Below are 22,444 nucleotides of genomic sequence, written 5' to 3'. Positions count from 1 at the left end.
GAAGGACAAGGGCAACGGAAACATGGGGACATCAGCTTCTACAAATTCCTCTCCAAGCCACTCACCATCCTGTCTTGGAGCCGTATCACTAGTCCTTCACTGTTGTTGGGTTAAAAACCTGAAATTCCCTCCCTAAAGGAATTGTGGGTCAACTTACAGCACATGGACTGCAGCAGTTCAAGAAGGCAGCTCAACACCACCGTCTCAAGGACAGCTAGGGATGGGCAATAAATGCTGGCCAGCCAGCAATACTAATGTCCAGGAGTTAAAAATAAATCTGATCAATTTGCAGCAAGTATCATGACTGAAAGCATTATTGATCTAATTTAGAAGTGCTTAGGATATATGCGTATAACACACTTATATACAGAGAGAAAGGTTTGGCAAACATGTTTTCTCAAAGGCAATATGGATAAATTTGATTCCTCACTGAAACAGGTGATGCTCAGGTCAGGTGGAAGTAAACATGTTAAATATTTAAGATGGAAGTAAACCAATCATTTCCAGTTTTGATGGAGAAAAGACAAGGGGCGAGTCACTATTCTACTCACAGGGGTAGGTTGGTTTATCGAGTTATTTTAAAGCGATTGCATGCCTTCATTTTATTAAAGTTTCCATGTTTGACAAGCAATGGCCAGTTTTTCTGGACCTCTGGAAAAGTGACATATATAAGGTGGAAAGAAATGTTGGATCAATGATGTGACTGCTTTCATAGCACTGCTTAGGGCCCAAAGGCAGCAGAGGAATTTTCTTCAGCCCAGGCAGCCTATCCTCACCATTACTATCTGGCTCCTCCAACCCTGGATCCCACATCACTAACTTTCTCTCCAAAAATCACCATCTCCTAAACCAAAGCTACCCGAACTAATCTACCTTCATGGCCTGTCACTTTTTTTTGACACTATCCATTTGCCCCCGGTTATTACCCCACTGCAAACCTTTCCTCTGCCATCTCTGTCCTGTGACTGCATTCTTTTGTGAAGTCTTCCCTATCCAACAGGCAGCCAAGCTTACAACTGAAGTTTCTGGGGAGCTAGAAAGAAAAGCATTGGGCACACGTCGGGGTTTAAACTTGACAACCTTCAGGGAAACGCACACTTCTGGGTTCCTCAAGCCTGATCCACACTGGATCCCAGCATCCGGCACTTTCTGAAACTCCTTAAAGAGGCCAAAGTTACATGTTTAAAAAAAAAGGGGCAAAACCAAAGGAAGGGGTGTTGGCAGCACACAACTTACATAGCAATGGAGTCACTGAGCGGATGATAATGGCAGTGTGGGCAGAGGTGAGCAGCAAGTGGAAACCTGCAGTGACAGTAAGAGATAGGCAGGGCAAGCAGGAAAGGGAAGGTTAACAAATACACTGCATCGAGCAAGGTGGAGACAATAGCACTGTATAAATATTTAGCATCTAGTCTATAAAAAGCTTTTAAATATGATCAATGCCAAATCCCTGACGAGTGATTATTTGTATTTGTAAAGCTATTTAGTTTCTTACAATGGAAAAACTGGCAACTTAAGAGAGTGTTCACCTCATCACAGCACCACATAACCGAAACTACCTTCAGCCTGCGTTGGAAGCCCCATAACCGAGGTCCTAACAATGCCAGAAAGGTAGGGCAAAGGAAGTTGCACTGACTTAGAATCATAGAGATGTACAGCATAGAGAAATAGACCCTTCAGTCCAATTTGTCCATGCTGACCAGATGTCCTAAAGTAATCTAGTCCCATTTGCCAGCATTTGGCCAATATCCCTCTAAACCCTTACTATTCATGTACCCATCAGATGCCTTTTAAATGTTGTAATTGTACCTTGTTCCACCACTTCCTCTGGCAGCTCATTCCATATTCATACCATCCTCTGCGTGAAAAGGCTGCCCTTTTATGTCCCATTTAAATTGAGCATATTTAAGACTGAGATAAAGAGGTTCTTGAGTATCAAGGGGATCAAGGCTTACAGGGAGAAAGGCGGGAGAATGGGATTGAGAAACTTATCAGCCATGATTGAATGGCAGAGCAGAATCAACGGGCTGAATGGTCTTACGGTCTAAATGTTTCTCCTCTCACCTTAAACCTATGCCCTCTAGTTCTGGACTCCCCTACCCTGAGGAAAAGACATTGACAATTCACCCTATCCATGCTCCTCATGATTTTATAAACATCGATAAGGCCATCCCTCAGCTTCCGAAATTCTGGGATAAGCAACCCCAGTGTATTCAGCCTCTCTCTATAGCTCAAATCCTCCAACCCCGACAATCCCATAAAAGCAAAATACCAGACGCTGAAAATCTGAAACAAACACAGAAAATGTTGGAGAAACTTAGCAACTTAGCATTTGTGGAGACAGAAACTGAGTTAACATTTTGAGTCTGCATGTCTTCTTCAGAACACTGATTACATACTTGGTTTTATATTAAGACCAATCAAAGCTGAAAATGATTCACATTCTGCGATGATTTGGATAGGCAGGAACAATAATTTTTCTTTCTGGTCTAATTGTTCATTGCCAGTATTTTGTGTGGCATTTACCAAATTTGCATAGTTACCTTTCAACCTTTCTCCATTGAATTTGGCTATATAACAGGAAGGAAAATACAACAGCCATGTTCCAGTAATCACCATGATAAGGATCTGAAAGCTTTTGGATGGAGCCATTGTTATTTAATAGCAACAAAAACAGAAACTGCTGGAAAAGCTCAGTAGGTCGGGCAGCATCTGTGAAGAGAAATCAGAGTTAACGTTTCGCATCTGGTGACCCTTCCTCAGAACCTTTCTCTCTTCACAGATCTGCTGAGCTTTTCCAGTAACTTCTGCTTTTGTTTCTGATTTACAACATCTGCAGTTCTTTTGGGTTGTATTTAGTACTTAGTTGCAATGTTGATGGTCACCAAAATCCACCTGGAATTCACGCACCAAGAATTTCAGGGAAATGAAACTGAATTGCAAAAGACTTACCGGTGTACAGTGAGATGTGTGGTGAACTGATAATCTCAAACTTCACGCCAGGGAAAAATGGCCGCCACTAGAACAGAAACATATAATCAGTGAGCAGGTATAGCTGGTGAGAGATTTTTTGCCAGTGAATCAATCCAAAGTGGGACCCCAGATGGTTACACAATTTATGATAGTGGAGGAAATTAATTCTCTCCGTAGAAGAAGTCAAAACACTTATTTTATAAGAAAAACTTTAATTGTTCTTTTATTTGTACTCTGCCATATAATTGACCTACTTTTTAAAAAGCATAATAAAGCCCCTTTGTCCCTTTCACCTGGACTCATCATGGGTTTAGAATAATTTCAGAAGTCCTCTGCTGTCTCATCCAGGAAGTTATTTTTCATGTGTGACCCTAGCCACTAGCGTGGCAACATTATTAATTTGTGGAGGACCCCAGGGTAATTCAACCCTTGTCTTTATCCAATATTCAGCTGCATGTGCTTTCTGTTAGGGGTTCAGAAGATAGTTAGCAGGAGTGGAACCCCTGCCTTAGAGCATGGAACCTGGCAGAAATGATTAACTCTGCCTACGTTCAGAGACCAAATGGTTAATCAAAACCTCAACACATTAGCCCATCAATCTCATCTACATACTACCAATCAGCCACAACTCAGATTAGCAATATTAGCAGGGTTAAAAATCAGATTTCTCACATCATACTTAGAGAGTAACTCTAGAAAATTGGCATGAGTCATTACAATTTGGAGAGATTATTTTGCAAATGTTATTACAAAATAGAATAAATAATTACATTTATACAGCATATCAACACATAAAATCCCAAGATGCTTCAAACACAATGAAGCACTTTCGAAGTGTATTAACTAGTGTTATGTGGGCAAACGCAGCAGTCTTTCACGTTAGTATCCCATTCACAAAAGTGAGATAAATTGATAGTTTTGGGGCTCTTTTGGTACACTGGTAGCATCCCTATCTCTGAGCTGGGAAGTCCAGGTTCAAGTCTCACGTGCTCCAGAGTCAGATATATTCTGGGGAGGGAGCTGACAGGGGTGGAATCTGGGGTAGGAAAGGCCAGAGATTGGGTAAGTGCCAAACTGGTAACACTTTGTTGTATGTCTTCAGTTGAGGTTCCTGATCCCAGCTTAAGCAACCATCAGCCCCTCTCAGTGAAACATGGAGGCTGGACACTTGGTGCTGACCTCTCACCATCAGAGAGAAGATCCCAAGAATGGTGGGAGGAATCCTTTAGAGTAGGCACCAATTTGCTCAAGGGTGGGCAGGCCAACCAATGCCATAAAAACGTAAGGTACAGGAGCACATTTAGACCATTCGGTCCACTGAGTTTGCTCCACGATTCAATCAGGCTGAAATGCCCGCACCAATACTGGATAGACTGTGCCAGGGAGGGCACAGGCATAACATCCATGTGTGCTGCAATTTTTAGAATCTTCCCCGCCTGCCAAACAGCTCCCCGAGACCATGACATTCAACCCATTGTCATGAAGCCATTAATGTTAATGGGTTATTTATACATGAGAGGTAATGTTGCAATGTATCCTTTAACCAGCACTGCTTTCAGTTTCTTTACACAGTCATGTCAAAAGAAATTAGTTGGTTCTACATTTCTTCGAAATATTATGTGGTCTTCAGAGGCATTTAATAATTGGGAAGTTTATATTCACCAATTTGCCTTCACTGGTGTTGCCAGAAACCAGAGAAATGTAAGTGGCTCAGTCTGGTAAACAAGCCCAGTTCAGCACACGGCCAATGTTTACCCATGACAGGAAACAGCCTGCCTGGCTCACCCACAATGGTGGGGCACTATCGATATTTGCTAAAACATGCCACCTTCCTTGGAATGTAGCACGCTGGTTTGCAATCAGCCTTCAGAACATCCTCTTTATAGCCGTAAACATATTCAAAGAGAAACAGAAGCTCAGTCCAACAGCAATAACAAATATTGCACCACTCATCCGACAGCCATTTCAATGAAGTCTCCCTTTGAAAGCCTGTTCATGCATTCCAACCAACAGTAAAGAAGTAGAGAACTTTACAAAGGCTTCCTTTGTGAAGAGAACGCAGTTTTGTAAACACTACAGTGCCAGACCTCATTTGATTTCCAAGTCCTTGCATTCTTCCTTCTGTATGATTTAAATGTGACAACTTTACTAGGGTACAACAGACTATCTGGAGCAGATTTCGAAGACAGTCTCTAGGGGCAATGCTATAAATCAACAGCAAACACACTGTATCACTGCCAAACAACCAGCTTTTAAAAGGTGCACTTGATTTCTGACAGGTAAACCTAAGAGCTGTATTGGAATTTGCCTTGACCCTTTATGGAAAAAGAAACATACTTTCAGGGGAGGAGCACAGCTGAATGCCCCAATGGGAGAATGTTGGTTTCAAATTAAATGTCTTCACCCTAGAGAGAATGAAGACATGTCTATGTGCTGTTTGTCTACAATTTTATTTCAGAAGATTTTCAGCAATTTTATTTGAAGCTTGTGCTTTTAATAATTTGGTTTGAACCATTTGAGATCAAAATACAGCAAGATCTAAGTACATGGAAAATGGCGCATATTTAGAATCCCTACAGAGTGACAGCAGGCCATTCAGCCTATCAAGTCCACGCCAACTCTCTGAAGAGCATCAAGGAAACTGGAGCACCTGGAGGAAACCCACGCAGACAGGGGGACAATCTACAAACTCCACACAGACAGTCGCCTGAGGATGGAATCGAACCTAGGCCCCTGGTGCTATAAGGCACCAGTGCTAACCACAGAGCCACCATGTCCTTAAATACTAAAAGGCAGTGAACTATTTCCTGCCGAATTTTGCAATCTTTTGCCAAACTTATTAAAGGCAGCACCCATTCAACTGGGTTATTATAAAATAATCCTGAGGTGTGTAAGTAGCAGGAGGGCCTCACAATATTTCCGAGAGATGATAGCAACACAATGGCCAGATTTTAACTCTGTAAGTAAATTAGTAAGTTAAATGTCTTAAGTTTTTTTAAAGTATCACACACGAGGTAAACCTGAGGTACAAAGTCAACTACTGCATTTACCTTACTCTACACACTAGCCTGATTTCTATAAAGACAGAAATGTTACATAGTTGCCATTTGAACACATTGCTAATTAAAGAGTGGATAGGAAACTAAACATTTATAACGTCAAACTGAGGCCCTCTCTTAATGTTTCAAGAGCAGAAGAAAAGCAAGGAAGCTACTGGTCAATTGGTCTTGACCAATCCCTCAACTAAGATTCACCAAAACAGATTATTTGGTGGTTTATCAAACTCCTCTTTGTGAAGCCTTGTGGCTACCACATTCTTTACATTATAGCAGTGGTACTGTGTAAGCACATAATTGTCTATGAAGTGCTTCTAGCTATCCTGTTCATCCTGATACATAATATAAACGCAAGTCTTTTTCAAAACTGTAGGTCAAAGGAATCAATTATGGAAAGCGGCAGGCAGGAAAAGCCACAAGCAGGTCAGCCATGAATGGTGGAATGGGCTTAATGAGTCCAATGGACTGTCCTGCTGCTTTTTCTTTTGTTGTATTTGCATGTGGAAATCAGGAAATGGCTACTGTGTGGCTTATTTTCTGAGTGAGCCTGTGCCAATCATATTGACATGAACATTGCCTTTGGTGGTGAAGGAACGTAGCTCGCTCTTCATTACCCTTACAGTTTCCTGGTCTTTGTATCAATTGTTGAGCGCACAGTCCATGATTATTACACACTCTGGAGTTCTGTGGTGTGCACGTATTAGAGTAAGTAGCTATGTATCTCTTCCAGCAGTCACATGGAAGAGTCCTCCCAGATACATTGTCCATTAAAATAGGCTCAGTACTTTGGATGATCTCAAATTTGTGCAGGTATGCACAAATTTTTATTGCAACTTACATTGTGTGTCATCCTGGTGCGGATGATGTCACTAACAATTGCCCTAAATGTGTTTCTCAAAATCCATGAATGTGATATATCAGCAAGGCAGATATATCCAAGTATACTCTCAATTAACCTGCTGGAATATGTCTTTGTGAACAGAAGGCCCAACTGATGACCATTGGACAGAATACTAACCGATGGCATCCTACATGTAATGAACAGACTAGTCTCCAAGCTTCAAAGTGAACTTGGAAAAGAATCTTGTGATAGAAAAAGGTAGTGTTTAATTCTTCTAGCAGTGATAATGTGCGTGTACATCTTTTAAAGGTTGAAGTGTCGTGGATGCAAGTATTCTCTTGTCGTAGTTACATTTCATATCAAGGTGAGATATAAACCAGTTCAGATTGCCCAAAGTACACAAAGGTCACAATATTCCTCTTGAAGTAAATTTGCATTTACTGAGGCCCACCACCTTTCACAAAGTCCAGAAATAAAGCAAACAGCCAGTATAATCTTTCCAGAAAAGCATTAGAATCCAATTCAGATAATCCAGCGATGTAATGCCTAATATCATCTGTAGAGTCCTGAAGCACTGGAGTGCTGGGCTTGCATTTTCGTCAGTGGGTTTTTGAAATCTATAAGTCCTGAATTTTATGAAGGCAAGGCAGGACTATATGATTACTGTTGGGCTCTAATGGATGATCCAGCACTCTGGGATTGCTGGTAGATTCTATCAATGAAGATCCAGCACTGGGATTAGTGCCGTCAGGATCCAGCACTGGGAATATTATTGCCCTGTGAATGACAGTCCAGCACTGGCACTATTGCTGGATTTTTCCAATAGAGAATTAACACTGACATTATTGCTGACTGCGATCAATAGAGACCCTGAATAGGAATACTGCTGGCCTTAAAGTGAGGACCTGGCGCTGGGAAGACTGCTTCCCTTTGAATGGGAAAAAAAGTACTCGGCATTGCTGGTCAGCTCTGTGCCATTAAAGCTACAAAGTTTCCCAGAACTTTGCCTTTAAGAAGTTGAGAATTCTGCATGCTGTTCCCATCCTGGCAGGCTGGACTTTGGATAAAGCTTAGACATTTCAGAAAGAGCTCATTCCATTCACACACATCATCAATCAAGAACAAAATCAGAACGGCCTTTTATTTCCTTCTACTGAGAATAAAAGTTCTGTAGTATATCACAGTGCAACACAACAAGGGTATGTGCAGGCTGAAAAGGAAAGAATCCCTGGTTGATTGTAAAATGCATTCTGCCTGAATACCTCACAGCATGGTTCAGTCTATAGATCATACTGAAAGGTGTAACAACTGCATGCAAAGTTCCTTTGCCAAATCCATATATCAAACATTTGTGCCTGCCATTCTCCAGGCACCAGAATTCAAACTCTGCACTTTAATGACACAGGGAAAAATTAGTCAATTTGCAATTACGTTCCTGACAACGATTTGCAGCAGCTTGTCAATTGAAAGAGAAACAGCACTGCCTCAACTGACCTCAGGATATCCTCATTGATAGAAATTGAATAGTCTGGTCTGAAACAGTCTCCTTTAGCAGCAGAGCATATTCTACATTATACTACACAATACTTTGATTCTCACAACACAGTGCACTCACTGATGAAAAAGACATGAGGGGCAACTATTTATTGCACAGAGAGTGGTTTGGGTATTGAATGAACTTCCAGAGGAAGTGGTGGAAGTGGGTACAGTTACAATGCTTAAAAGACATTTAGAAAAGTACATGATTAGAAGAAGGTTTAAAATCACACAACACCAGGTTACGGACCAACAGGTTTATTCAGAGGCAGCTAGCTTTTGAGGTGCAGCTTCTTCATCAGGTGGTTGTGCAGTGCTTTGAAAGCTCGTGCCTCCAATAAACCTGTTGGACTATAAGTTACTGTTGTGTGGTTTTTAACTTTGTCCACCCATCGGCACCTCCAAATCATGAATAGGAAAGGTTTGGAGGGATATGGGTCAAGCATAGGCAGGCGGCACTAATTTAGCTTGGCATTATGATTGACATGGACTGGTTGGACCGAAGGGTCTGTTTCCATACTGTATGAGTCACTGACTATGGTAATTTGCTAATGTATCTCCAAATTTTGTCATGTTCAGGGGAAGCTTTCAGAATGCATTTAATGGATTTGTTTCTCAAGCTCAGAAAAGGTCTCCAGCTTACTCAGAACAGCACAGAGTTGCAGTTCCAAAACTCCCACCCATGAACCCAGTGCCCACCATTTCTGTTAATGAGGTGGGGAGTGTGGTGAACAAACAAGGGTGCATCATAATTTACACATTTGATACTGACAGAGACAGCTGCAAATGTGAGAGTAGAGCTGCCTTCAAACTGAGTCAACTTTCATGACAGGATCCAAAACATGACATGGGTGGCTTCAGATATTTGACTAAACATATAAAGCTTCAAGAGAGTAGGGTAACCTTTAAGATAGGTCCAAGGCACCTTTTGGAGAACCAAGGTGCTCTCTGAGAATAATAAAGAGCCCTTTAGAAATCCTTTGATAAAAGTAGATATGAATGTATTTTTTTTAAGAAATGAATAGGCTATGTAGACCTGTCATGATTTTGAAGCATTTAAATCTCCTGCCATTTAAATCTAAAAAGACTATGGTTAAGAAAAAAAACATGCAATTTCACTGTCTGTTGCTATAAGTCTGAGTGTTATCATTGTATTAATTCTGCATGAGTTATCCAGTGGGGAATCTGTCACTGAACCTTTTGATTGTCAGCTGTAAGTAGTGATAAAGGTTATAATGTGTGGTATGATTACAAGACAGTGTCTTTCTAAAGTTTGTAGAGTTCTATAAAATGTTTGATCTTGTAAAGGATTAAAAGTAGTTGAAGGAATTTTCAGGCATTGAATGTGTCTTCGTGAATATTTAATTTACAAATATAATGTTTGCAATAGACACTTAGAACGTTGTTTCATTTCAAGCTCAGCTTGGCTCCTGAGATCCAGCCGTGAAGGAGTTGACATGCAAGATCTAAGGACAGTAAATTGTGGGTGTGGAACATGGGTTGGCATGAGTTGGCACTAATTTAGCATAGGGCTTATGAGGGTCATCGTTGGGTAGAGAAAAATTGGTTGGCACAGTGTGGATGAGGAACAATGAGGATTGAGTAAAGGAGTTTTGGTTGGCATGGAATATGTAGGGAAATGAGAGGAGTGTGGGTTGCATAACATGACAAGGATAGGGTATGGGCCGTAGACGTAGGGAAATGAGTGAGCTGAAATGATCTTAGTGTCGAAGAGTGAGTTTTTTGCTTTAGCTTTTTCTTATACATCCAGAGCATTGGGGTTGACATGTAGCTGCCTTCCACACTGTTTAGGGGTCTGGACAAACCAGATTCCTGGTCATAGAGTCATAGAGACGTACAGCATGGAAACAGACCCTTCGGTCCAACCTGTCCATGCTGACCAGATATCCCAACCCAATCTACTCAAACCTGCCAGCACTCAGCCCATATCCCTCCAAATCCTTCCTATTCATATACCCATCCAAATGCCTCTTAAATGTTGCAATTGTATCAGCCTCCACCACTTCCTCTGGCAGCTCATTCCATACACATACCACCTTCTGTGTGAAAAGGTTACCCTTAGGTCTCTTTTATATCTTTCCCTCTCATCCCAAACCTATGCCTTCTAGTTCTGGGCTCCCCAACCCCAGGGAAAAGACTTTGCTTATTTACCCTACATCCTCCTCAAATCAAAAATCAGATCACCCAGGTAGTTCCTCAGAAACAAGATTGGAGGAACCAGGAAAATACTGGACCCTGTGTTCTTCACTTGAGAGTAAAAATCTATGCCTTAATTCAATTTCTGCTCACACAAAAATTTCTACTACGGCTGCATCCAGTACACAAATGTCTGCCTGGTCATTTATCTAAGTTCCCAATGAGTTACCTGTCCTGTGTCCCCAATGATAATTGCTAGCTAAGTGCAACTACTGATCTGATTTAACAGACATTCTGTTATCATACAATTTGCCAGCCACATTTTATGATACTTTGCAAAACTGTGGAATCAGTAAGATAACTGAACAGACAAATGGTTTTCAAGAGAGGTTGAAGAGTATGAGAAACAGGAGCTGTGCTTGTGCTGTTAGGCTGGTGGCTAAGGATACAAACATTTACCTGACCTGCTGTGCTTTTCCAGCGCCACACTTTTTGACTATAAACATTCACCACCAACTCCCGAAAACTACCAACCTCCCATCTCAGGTACTTGGAGGCCAAGATATATGTTAGAATATTCAGAAGACATACAAATCATAAAGCATAGCTGCCCAAATCAGATCCACTGAATCCATAAATTAACAAGACCATATAGATGTGGCCATGCCTTCAAAATAAGGATGGCATTTGCTCTTGGCAAGAAACTGAGCAAGGAGTCTTTTATCATGTTGTTGCACTGCAGATACCACCTAGCTCTATCTGACCAGGAAGGTTTCTTACTTAATGCTCAGCACATTTAGTTGATTATCAACCTACTTGACCGAGATGTGACTCAAATTCTAATACCCCTCAAGCTGAAACCCAAGCTTTCAACCCAGAGGTAGGGCCATTACCACTGTAGCAAAGGACCTCCCTATTTGGTAAATGCATTCAATTGTTGGACTTACCTGATATCATCATAAAATCTTACACAACTCTTTGAAAGTGGTTGATTGTCACATCAAACTTCATTTAAATTACTGAATTGAATTGAATTTATTGTCACCTGAACTGAGGCATAGTGAAAAGCTTTGCCTTGCGAGCAATATAGGCAGATCACAGAGTTAAGTAGCATAGACAGTAAATAATAGGCAAATAATTGGCAAACAGTGGCAAAAACAAAAACACAGGTACAGGCGAATGCTAAGAGTTTGTGAGGCCATTCAGTATTCTAACAACAGTAGAGTAGAAACTGTTGCGTAACTGGCTGGTGCATGTGTTCAGGCTTCTGTACCTTCTCCCTGATGGTAGAGGTTGTGGAAAAACATTGCCAGGGTGGGATGGATCTTTGAGGCCTTTCCTTGACAACGGGCCTGATAGATGGATTCTATAGATGGAAGGTTGGCCTTTGTGATTGTCCGGGCAGAGTTCACCACTCTCTGTAACCGTCTCCGATCTTGAATGGGACAGTTGCCATACCAGGTAGTGATACATCCAGACAGAATGCTCTCAATGGCGCATCTATAAAGGTTGGCAAGGGTACTCACTGTCATGCCAAATTTCCTCAGCTCTCTGAGGAAGAAAAGATACTGTTGGGCCTTTGTAACCAGTGCATCCACATGAAGAGTCCAAGAAAGCTTGCTGTGGATGACCACTCCTTGGAGCTTGACGCTCTCCACTCGTTCCACCTCTGTGCTGTTAATGTGTGTGTGTGTGTGTGTGTGTGTATGTGGGGAGGGGGGGGGGGAGCGGAGTAACATCCCATCAGAAGTCAATAATGAGTTCCTTGTTTTGCTGGCATTGAGAGCTAGGTTGTTCTCAGTACACCATTTTTCCAGGTCTTCCACCTCCCATCTATATTCTGTTTTGTTGCCATCTGACATAGGACCGACTTTGTAAATGGCATTGGTCTGGTATTTGGCAATGCAGTTATGGATACATAGTGAGCACAGTAGGGAGCTGAGTATGCACCCCAGGGGAACTCCAGTGTTGAGTGTTAGTGACAATGAAATATTGTCCCCTATTTTCACTGATTGTGGCCTGTGAGTCAGGAAACTGAGGATCGAGTTGCAGAGAGTGAGGCTTAGTCCGAAATCACTAAGTTTAGTAATAAGCCTCGGGAGGATAATAATGTTAAAGGCTGAACTGTAGTCAATGAGTAGGATTATTATGTAGCTGTTCTAGGTGTCATGATGTTCCAAGGAGGAGTGAAGGGCAAGTGATATGGCATCTGACGTGGATTGGTTGGTCCAATAGGCAAATTGGAGGGGATCAAGAGTAATGGGGAGGCTGGAATTGCCTAATGCCATGACCAGCCTTTCAAAGTACTTCATGACCACTGGAGTTAGGGCCACTGGGCAGTAGCCATTGAGACAGGCTGCATGAGCCATCTTAAATACAGGGATGATGTTGGCCCTCTTGAAACAGGCAAGGACAGTGGCCTGCTGCAGGGAGAGGTTGAAGATGTCCGAGAAGATTTCTGCCAGTTGATCTGTGCATGCTCTGAGTACACGGCTTGGTACTCCGCCTGGTCCCATCGCTTTCCTTGGATTCACTCAAAGGAAAACTGATCTGACAGCTGATGCAGTGACTGTTGGGATAGGTTCGTCAGGACTTGTCTGAATAGGTGTTACCTCTCCGCTGAAATTGTGCTCAAAATGAGCAGAGAAGGCGTTGAGACAATCTGGGAGGGATATGTCATCGTCTGCTATCTTGCACTTTCTCTTTGTAGAACCCGTGATGTCATTCAGTCCTTGCCGGGAGTCTGTCTGGGTCTCTAGTTTGGATCGGTATTGGTCCTCGGCTGCCTTAATGGCTCTGCGAAGGTCATACTTGGATTCCTTCTATTTGAGTGCTTCTCCTGATCTGAAGGCCTCATGCCTGGTTTTTAGCAGGTTCTGTATGTCCTGATTCATCCAGGGTTTCCTGTTGGGGAACACACGGATTAGCTTGCTCGGTATGCAGTCCTCCACACACTTGCTGATAAAGTCTGTGATAGTGGAGGCGTACACATCCAAGGTACCTGAACCATGAATATGGCCCAATCAACCGATTCCAGACAGCACTGCAGTTGATCCTCTGCCTCTCCGACCAGCACTGGACTTGTATCCGCAAGGGGGTCTCCTGCTTGAGCTTTTGCTTGTAAGCTGGGAGAAGAAACATAGCATTGTGATCAGAGTTCCTGAAATGAGGGCAGGGGATGGAGCAGTAGGCATCCTTCACAGTGGTGTTGCAGTGGTCTATAATGTTTGAGCCCCTCGTGGGGCAGGTAATGTTCTGGTGGTACTTGGGCAACACCTTCTTAGATTGGCTCGATTGAAGTCACCAGTCACATTAAGCAGGACCTCGGGGTATTCCGTCTCCAGGGTGTTAGTGGTCAAGTACAGCACATCCAGAACTTCCTCGACATTTCCTTGTGGCGGTATGTACACAGCAGTTAGTATAGCAGTGGTAAATTCCCTTGGTAGATAGAAGGGGCATTTGATAGTGAGAAGTTCAAGGCTTGGGGAGCAATGACTGCCCAGGGTCACAATGACTGCCCAGAGTTGCAATGTCCGTGTGCCACAAGTTGTTGATTAAAAAGCAAACCCCTCCACCCTTTATCTTACCTGAGGACGCTGTACGGTCCATACGATGGATAGAAAAATCATCAGCCTGGTATTAAACAAATGTCAATGATAATACTATTGTATATTCATGGTAAAATGTTCATAACTTAATTCCTTCAGTTTAAATATTTCACCTTTCCATCTCAGCATTTCCAGAAAGAACAACAGCCTACTAGCATATTCCTGGGAGTTGAACCGCTTTGCAGACTGTGCACGACTTAGTCGGGTATAGGTATATGTCATATTTGAACAAACAGTCTTTATTTCTCTGCATCAGAGCAAGCAGAGTGTTGAAGATTAAATGCATTACCCCTCACCTCTCCCCTACTAATTCACCAAATAATCAATGCTCCTCTTGGTGTGAACACCATTATTTATTTAAAGGGCTGAGATCATCGATAAAGGTATTCCAACAGAGTCCTTGAAATATTCTGTTGAAGAAACATAATCTGCTTTGAATACCTTATCACAACTTAGACATATTAGATCCCATTAACCACTTCACTTTGCAGGAGTTCCTACACCTAATGGAACACAATGTTATTGAAACATTTCATCATTTGAAGACACAAGAAGAGTAAAATAATCTGAAAAAGACACCAGGTAGGCCAAAAGCTTAAAAATAAGAAATTGCTTTTGACTCTAGTTGCATATGATGCTTTTGAACGATACTATTGGAAAGAAAGAACTTGCATTCATGCAGCAAATTAGCATGTTCTCAGAATGACTGAAAAAAACAATGTGCAGCCAAAAATTAGTTTTTGAAAATTTGGCTTGGTAGGTAAATATAGCAGCTGTTTTACATGCAGCGGGACCCTGCCATCAATAAATAAGAACAAGTGACCAGCTCATTAATCTCAATGTTTTTGGTTGGGGGATGAATGTTGGTCGAGACACAATGTGAACTCCCTGCCATCTTTGAAAAATTCATTAAAACACAGATTAGGCCTCGGCTAAAGTGAAAAAAGGGAGTGTATTTATATTGTGCCTTTCATAATTTGAGGACAGCACAAGGAGAGAATTGCTTTGCCATGTTTTTACTGCTTTTTTTTCCCCTTTATTCATTCACAGGATAAGGGTGTCACTGGCTAGGCAGTGTCTTTCCCTAGTTGCCCAGAGAGAAAAGCTCAAGGCTGTGGGCCTGGAGTCGCACGTAGGCCGGATGAGGTAAGGATGGTAGCTTACTTCCCTGAAGGACATTAACGAACCAAAAGGTTTTTTTTTCTGACAAACAGCAATGGATTCATGGTCACTATTAAAGTCTTATTGCCAGATTTTTAAAACTTGAATTCTAATTCCATCATCTGTCATGGTGGCATTTGAATCTGGGTCCCCAGAACAATCATCTGGGTCTCTGGATTAACAATCCAGTGATAAAGCCACTAGACCTTCACGTTTCCTTTACGTTGCTGTATTGACAAACGGCAGTCACTTTGTGCACAGTGAACTGACACAAACAGCAAAGGAGATAAATGAGAAATTAATCTTGTTTGCTGGTTTCACTGAAACTTTCTGCTCTTCTTTAAACAGTGTCAAACATTCTTTTGCATGAAGCTGCACAGACAGGTGGTGCCTCCTCAACATACCGTGCAAAAGACAACGCTGATGCCAGCATTCCCTCTGATGTACTGAAAAACATTTGCCTGTAATTATCCAGCAAAATTAATAATTATATTACTTATAGTGTGGAAACAGGCCCTTCGGCCCAACAAGTCCATACCAACCCTCCGAAGAGCAACTCACCCACATCCATTCCCCTCCACCTAACACTACGGGCAATTTAGCATGGCCAATTCACCTAACCTACACATTTTTGGACTGTTGGAGGAAACCGGAGCAAACCCACGCAGACACTGGGAGAATGTGCAAACTCCACACAAACAGTTGCCTGAGGTGGGAATTGAACCCAGGTGCCTGGCGCTGTGAGGCAGCAGTGCTAACCACTGTGCCACCATGCCACCCAAATGAGAACATTTTCGATGGTATGGTTCCAATAAGTTTGTGATCAGACTGTGGGCTTGTTTCAGACATAAAGGAGGTAGTTTATATCCATGGAAGGTGTGAGGCAGGGAATGATGTAACTTGTGACATGAATTTTTTTAATGTAAGTTTGTAGCTTGATCGAAACACCCCAACATTATCTTTTGTAGCAATACCTCACACAACTGGCAGACAGTATGGTTAAAGACTGAGAAGGGTGGACCCCATACCAATATGGTTGGAGATGCCTGCTTTATAAGGCCACCACTTCTCTCGAGTGAAAAACCCAAACTTTCCCAGTGATACCTCAATCTCTTAAAATGTACAAAACCTCCACCTTAGAAAATACAGCTGCAGTGAATCATTTTCTGGAGTTCCTGTGAATTTTTTTCTTTCCACAGAATCAAAATCAACTTAACAATATGCTAATATATGATATGTTAACAACACCTTGAATGAGCTGCCTTGGGTGAAGTGCCACCATGTGATTGCAAAATACTTTGAGCCAATTAGTGCGAAATAAAGGTAAAAACGTTCCAAAAGCTGCTGATAAACTTAGCCACAAAGCAACACTTTACATAGTGACACACCAAAATAAAAAGCACAGGTTGACATTGCTTGGGGATAACTTACCACCACAGCAGCAACCTTGCTCATGATAATGAATTCTCAACCAAATTGCAAATCCTGAGACATATCAGGTGGTTTCCTAGCTGATTGACTGCAGTGACAAACACTAGACAAACAACCAAAATGTAACATCAGGTCAGTAGGGTGAGCTGCATGTAGCCTCTTACTGGACATGGTTGACAATGAGCCATACTGTCACTCAGTAGAAGTCCTACAGCCCATTAGCATAGAGTTATACAACAGAACCTTAGGACCAATTCATCCATGTCGACCAGATGTCCTAAGTTAATCTAGTCTCATTTGCCAGGATGTGGCTCATAACTCTCTGAATCCTTCCTGTTCCTATACCCATCTAAATGCCTTTTCAATATTGTAACTGTACCTGCCACGTCCTCTGGTAACTCATTCCAGACAAGCACCACCCTCTGCGTGAAATATTTTGCCACACAGGTCACTTTTAAATCTTTCCCCTCTCACCTTACAACCAATGCCCTCTAGTTTTGGACTCCTCTACCCTGGGAAAAATACTTTAGCTCTTCACCCTGTCCATGCAGTACCGTTCAAAGAATATTACAACTCAACTAAGCCAGACATTATCCGAGCTCATTCTGGGCAATTAGTGGGTAAGAAAGGTCAACCCTCTGACAACACCAAGTCTTCTACAGGGAAAAAATAAAATTGATATAATTTGCTGAGCACTTTGAGTTTTATACAGGCACACTGCAACACAGCCATAACACGCTGAGAATGGGTTGTATTGTCTAATTGTGACCCTTGCTGGGGAGGGACTCCCACATGCAGGAGCTGCATGGGCTCAGCAATGGGAACTGCCAGTACTGCAGGGAAGACAGCAGGTGTGAGGAAACTCCGGCTTTGGGTCTAGGGCGTTTGGAAAGTTCGGGAGCGGGAGAGGCAGGTCAGGGGATGGGTTTTTTGGAGCAGGTGGGTGGGAAGAAAGAGTGGGGGGATACCATTTTCAGAGCGGGTGCTCCTGACCCCTTTTATTCCTGCTATTTTATCAATTTTGTTACAAAAATAATCAGCTCGCTCTGACTCAGCTGCCAATGCCAACCGCAATTTGGCACGGGCAGTGTCTTTTTAGGGTCAATTGAGCTTTCAAACAAGATCTCGGTCATGAACCAGTTACATACATATGGAGTGCAGGCTGCCAATTTTGGCAGCCACCCATCTGTATTATTCGGATGAGCTAGAGGGTGTTGGGAAGATGGTGAGCTAGCCATCTTGTCTGGATTACATTATGTGTTCACCAACTGCAAACAGGCACATAATATCCAGCCCTATATTTTGTTAACTCTATAAGACTCTTCTCATCCAGTCAGAAGCTGGCTACTGTTGCACGCATTGGATCATATTAACCCCTAAGGAACCTACACACTTAAAAAACAATCTGATACACACCAAAAGGACTGCGGATGCTGGAAATCAGAAACAAGAACAGAATTTGCTGGAAAAGCTCAGCAACTCTGGCAGCATCTGCAGAGAGCCATCAGAGTTAACATTTTGAGTCCAGTGAAAAGTTCAGTCCGAGTTCGCTCAGCAGATGCTGTCAGACCTGCTGAATTTCTCCAGGAATTTCCATTTTTGTTTATACAAAAGCTCTCAGGCCAACTCCCACACACAACACTGGAGTGCTCCCTCATGCATCAAAAATGGCAGAGGCATCAAAGCACATGACTTCCTATTTTAACTGTAAATATCACAGAGAGATCATGTCAACACTAAAATATTATAAAAACTAGCATGAAATCCTATCAAATCTTATATCTCTTAGCACCATAAGTTTGGATTCTCTGTTTTTGAAACCCTCCATGGCCTTTCGCTATAAATGCTAGTATCTTCTTGTGAAGCAATGTACACCTCCTCTCTCGCTTCATTGTCCCACTGGTACCCATGTCACCAACTGCTTAGGGTTGCACTATTTGGGAATCCTTTTACTTCTCCATCACAACAGTAACTACATTTCAAAACATACTTCATTAGCTGTAGAGCCCCTTTGGGACATTTTGCGGCTGTGAAGAATACAATGTAAATGCAAGACGCCCTTGTTTTATTCTCACTTTGTTATCCCTGTTTAAAACGAATGCCTTCGAGTTGCATTCTGCTTCTGCAATGCTGGCAATTACTTTCCTTCTGCTTCTATGATGAGCTTTGTTACGGCAAAAACACAAGCCAGTGGACGTGAGAAATGTGCGATCAGCCACACTCCTTTTGATTGGCAGAATACACTTGAGGAGCCAAATGGTCTACTTCTGTTCCTATTTCTGACAGTATTATGGGACCCACTTAGTTGGAAAGGTGATACATAAGTGCAGTTTGTGGATTTTGTTAAAACCTGAAACAAACAACTGAGGAACAAACAAAGCAGTGGCAGTATGGTGGTGGAAAGGGTCTTGCAGACATCAGAAATCTTCCGTGCAACAGAGTGCAAATTTTCTGCATTAGTCAGCGATGCCCACTTATTCCATGAATAAATTTTAAAAAAACCAAGGTATGCCAATAAAAAAATTAAAATTGTGGATAGAGGCCCTTTGTAATTAAAATGTAAAAGACATCATATGAGAAATGGTACAGCTGTACAGAAAAGTGCAGAACTTTTGAAACCCAACTCTTTGGAATTTTTAATTGAAAGACCAATACTTCAATCTCCAGTTTCCAAGGATCAGGATGGATCTGGTTGCTTGATGAATGACTTAATATTCTAACTGAATCCTAAAAAAGTCTCCAAGGGATTGGATTTGAATTTTGAGTTTATTACAAAGTGAAATCAAACTGATTATTTGTTTCATTTTGCCTCCTCTGGTTGTGACTGTAATTGGTTGCCAGGAATGTTGCATTGCAAGCAGAAGTGAAACCTGCTGAAAATTCCACAATGAGGCTTTTGTGCATTTTTACTACCTACTGGTGAATACTTTAATTTCTGCCAAGACCTAGACTTAGCAGCCTAAAATATATCCTCATCTCAGACCACCAATTAAAAAGCAAGACAATGAGATCCTGAAGAAATTTGCTATGTGGACCTCTGCACACTCAAAATACTAGGTTAGATAAATTGGTCTTTTCAAATTTCCTTTCTTAAAAAAAGTCCTTATTTACGACTTATTCTTCTTTCAATATTTACTTCCTAAGCCCATCTTTCCAGAAACTTTTGACCTTGCAAATCTTACCCCCCAGGCCAGGATGCTGAAAAAGCCTATAAGAATTGCATTCAAAACAAAATATTTTAGGTTGATTGCTCAGGTCATCTCTATCCACTTTCCATTAAATCAGACAGGATGGCACTAATAGAATGTCTCAGAAATCAAGGCAAGAGTTGCAGCAAAGTCCAGCTCCCAGTGACATATCTGTTGATGCCAAATTGAAATGCTGTAAGGGAGAGTGATTGAAAGAACTGAACCAGCAAATGCAGTTGATAAAGCTATGTAAGAACACACATGTTTGGAATAGTAAAACAAACTCACATCACGAGTGCCTGGCATCCACCATGAGATTCCTTTGTGGCTTTATTTATCTGTCTTAAGAACCTGAGATTGCGCAGTTTTTGAGGTATCACAATATTCCTTTGGGCAAAAGATCTATAGCAGACAGGTTTGTTTGACCTGCCAGATATTAATATTTATTTTGTGGCTGCACATAGCACTCTTCTTAAATCATCAGGAACCTCAGCTAGGTGAAAGTAGGAATTACTGGCATTCAGTCAGACCCAAACACACGCCAAGTCCTTCACTGAGAAACAAATGCAATACTCAGAAACAAATAAGATTGCCTCGGCTTACAGATGGGCAGTAAATGCTAAGCTTGCCAATGATGCTCCTATTCCACAGATGAATAAAATACAAACATGCCAAATAGAATCTGCCTGCAATGGCAAAATTTGTCTTCAAAGTGAAAATGTCTTTGACAATGCTCCTTGATAGCAGCATGAAGGAATCATTTATTAATACATGACCACAGGGTAATATGTCACCACTGACACACAGTGGCAGCAGTGTTTACTATTTACAAGATGCATGGCAGTAATTCACCAAAGATTCTTCAACAGCATCTTCCAAGTCCGTCACCTCTATAACCTATCAGCTCAAGGACGGCAGATGCACAGGAGTGTTGCTACCGATAGGTTCCTCTCCAAACTGTACATGATCCTGACTGGGTCAAATCCTTAAACTCCCTTCCTAATGGTACAGTGGGTGTCCCTGCACCTCAAGGACTGCAGCAGTTCAACAGGTCAGCTCACCACCCCCTTCTCCAGAGTAGATGGGGATGGGCAATAAATGCTGTGGAGTCAATAATGCCCACATCTCATGACTAAATTTAAAAAAAGGGTACACCACCTATTACACTTAAAATGAATAGCTTTCAGAAAAATAAGTGAAGTTCCCAGATTTATAGTTCTCTACAGTGAGTACTCTCTTTTGTAACTAATGGGCGTCTGCTAGATTAAGACTTTAGCGGAATGACTTTAATGAGCAACATAGTCTTCGGGTTTGAGAATTGTAACATGTGTGATTTGAGGCAAACCAGTGAAGGAGGGTGCATTATTTGGGAAGGACTGGTCTCCTTAGAGTTCACTCTGCTATCTCATTAGAGATGCCTTCTGGGCATTACGATGAACAAACATTCTGAGTGTTGCATCTATTTTTAACTTAGAAATAATATAAAAAGACCCAGTGATCACCCTACAGCTGCATGCTGTTATTCCAACTATTTATTGTCACATTCAGTTTCCCCATCCAGCAACTGTTCCATTTTGATGATTAGATGACAAATGTAGCAGCTATTATTATTCAGGAGAATCTGAATGAGGAATATCAGAAAGAGAAAAGGCAAATTGGCCTCTCAAACCCTTCAACTGGCTCCAAATTAAAACACAATCTAACCATTATCTGTCTTTTTTTAAAATCCACGAACTAATGGTAATGATTTTTCATTATTTAGCTTTCAAGTTTTGATAATCTCCACCAAATTGTCCTTTAACTCTGCTCTGAAAACTTCAATTTTTCAGGTGTTTCTACAGGACTATGACATGACAATCCTGACAAAACTTGAGTGGATTCTCATTCCATCTAGTCAATGGCTTCCTTGTCATTCTGGCAGAAATTTGGGTCTTTTTGTCAAGGATTCTCTAATTATGACAGTCACCTCTGTGAGTGCATCTGATAGGATAAGTACACCTCTCATGATTCAACGACCCAGAGATGCAACAGCAAAACCTTGCTCCATCTGCCATATTCTGAATATCATACTGTGCCAAATGATGAAGACAACTTCTACCAAATGTTAGTCCAAGAGCTTGTTCATTTTACATAAATATTATGAATTATTTCACAATGTAAATGATTATTTCTTACTTTTATTTATGCAGCTAATAAAAGTAACAGCTCAAATATCTCTTCGAACACAGGTTAATCTTTTTCTGGATAAACTATTTTAAAGTGCAGAAGTCTTCTACGGGGTGCAGTGGATATCTCTGAGCCAAATGTTCTTGGATAAATGTATTTTGGAAAAATAAACAAGGGAGGTACTTACACAGTTAATGGTCAGGCCCATGGCAGTGTTGTAGATCACAGAGACCTAGGGGTTCAGGTGTATAGTTCTTTGAAAGTTTCATAATAGGCAGACAGAGTGGTTAAGAAGGCATTGAGCATGCTTGCCTTCATTGCTCAGAC

General features: G+C 41.6%; 1 protein-coding gene across 4 annotated transcripts in view; it reads right to left on the bottom strand.

Annotated features, from left to right (window-relative positions):
- b4galnt4a (beta-1,4-N-acetyl-galactosaminyl transferase 4a) overlaps nt 1-22,444 on the bottom strand; it is a 691,590-nt gene that overhangs the window by 141,343 nt on the left and 527,803 nt on the right. For all 4 annotated transcript variants that reach the window (XM_060838421.1, XM_060838422.1, XM_060838423.1 and 1 more), the window contains one exon: nt 2,953-3,019. In XM_060838421.1, the coding sequence (XP_060694404.1) occupies nt 2,953-3,019 (67 nt within the window). The remainder of the gene's footprint in view (nt 1-2,952; nt 3,020-22,444) is intronic.

Source organism: Hemiscyllium ocellatum, chromosome 18, assembly GCF_020745735.1.
Source record: "Hemiscyllium ocellatum isolate sHemOce1 chromosome 18, sHemOce1.pat.X.cur, whole genome shotgun sequence".
In the NCBI taxonomy this organism is placed as follows: Eukaryota; Metazoa; Chordata; class Chondrichthyes; order Orectolobiformes; family Hemiscylliidae; genus Hemiscyllium; species Hemiscyllium ocellatum.
The sequence above is the reverse complement of the archived record's forward strand: the minus strand, read 5'-3'. Positions and strand labels throughout refer to the sequence as shown.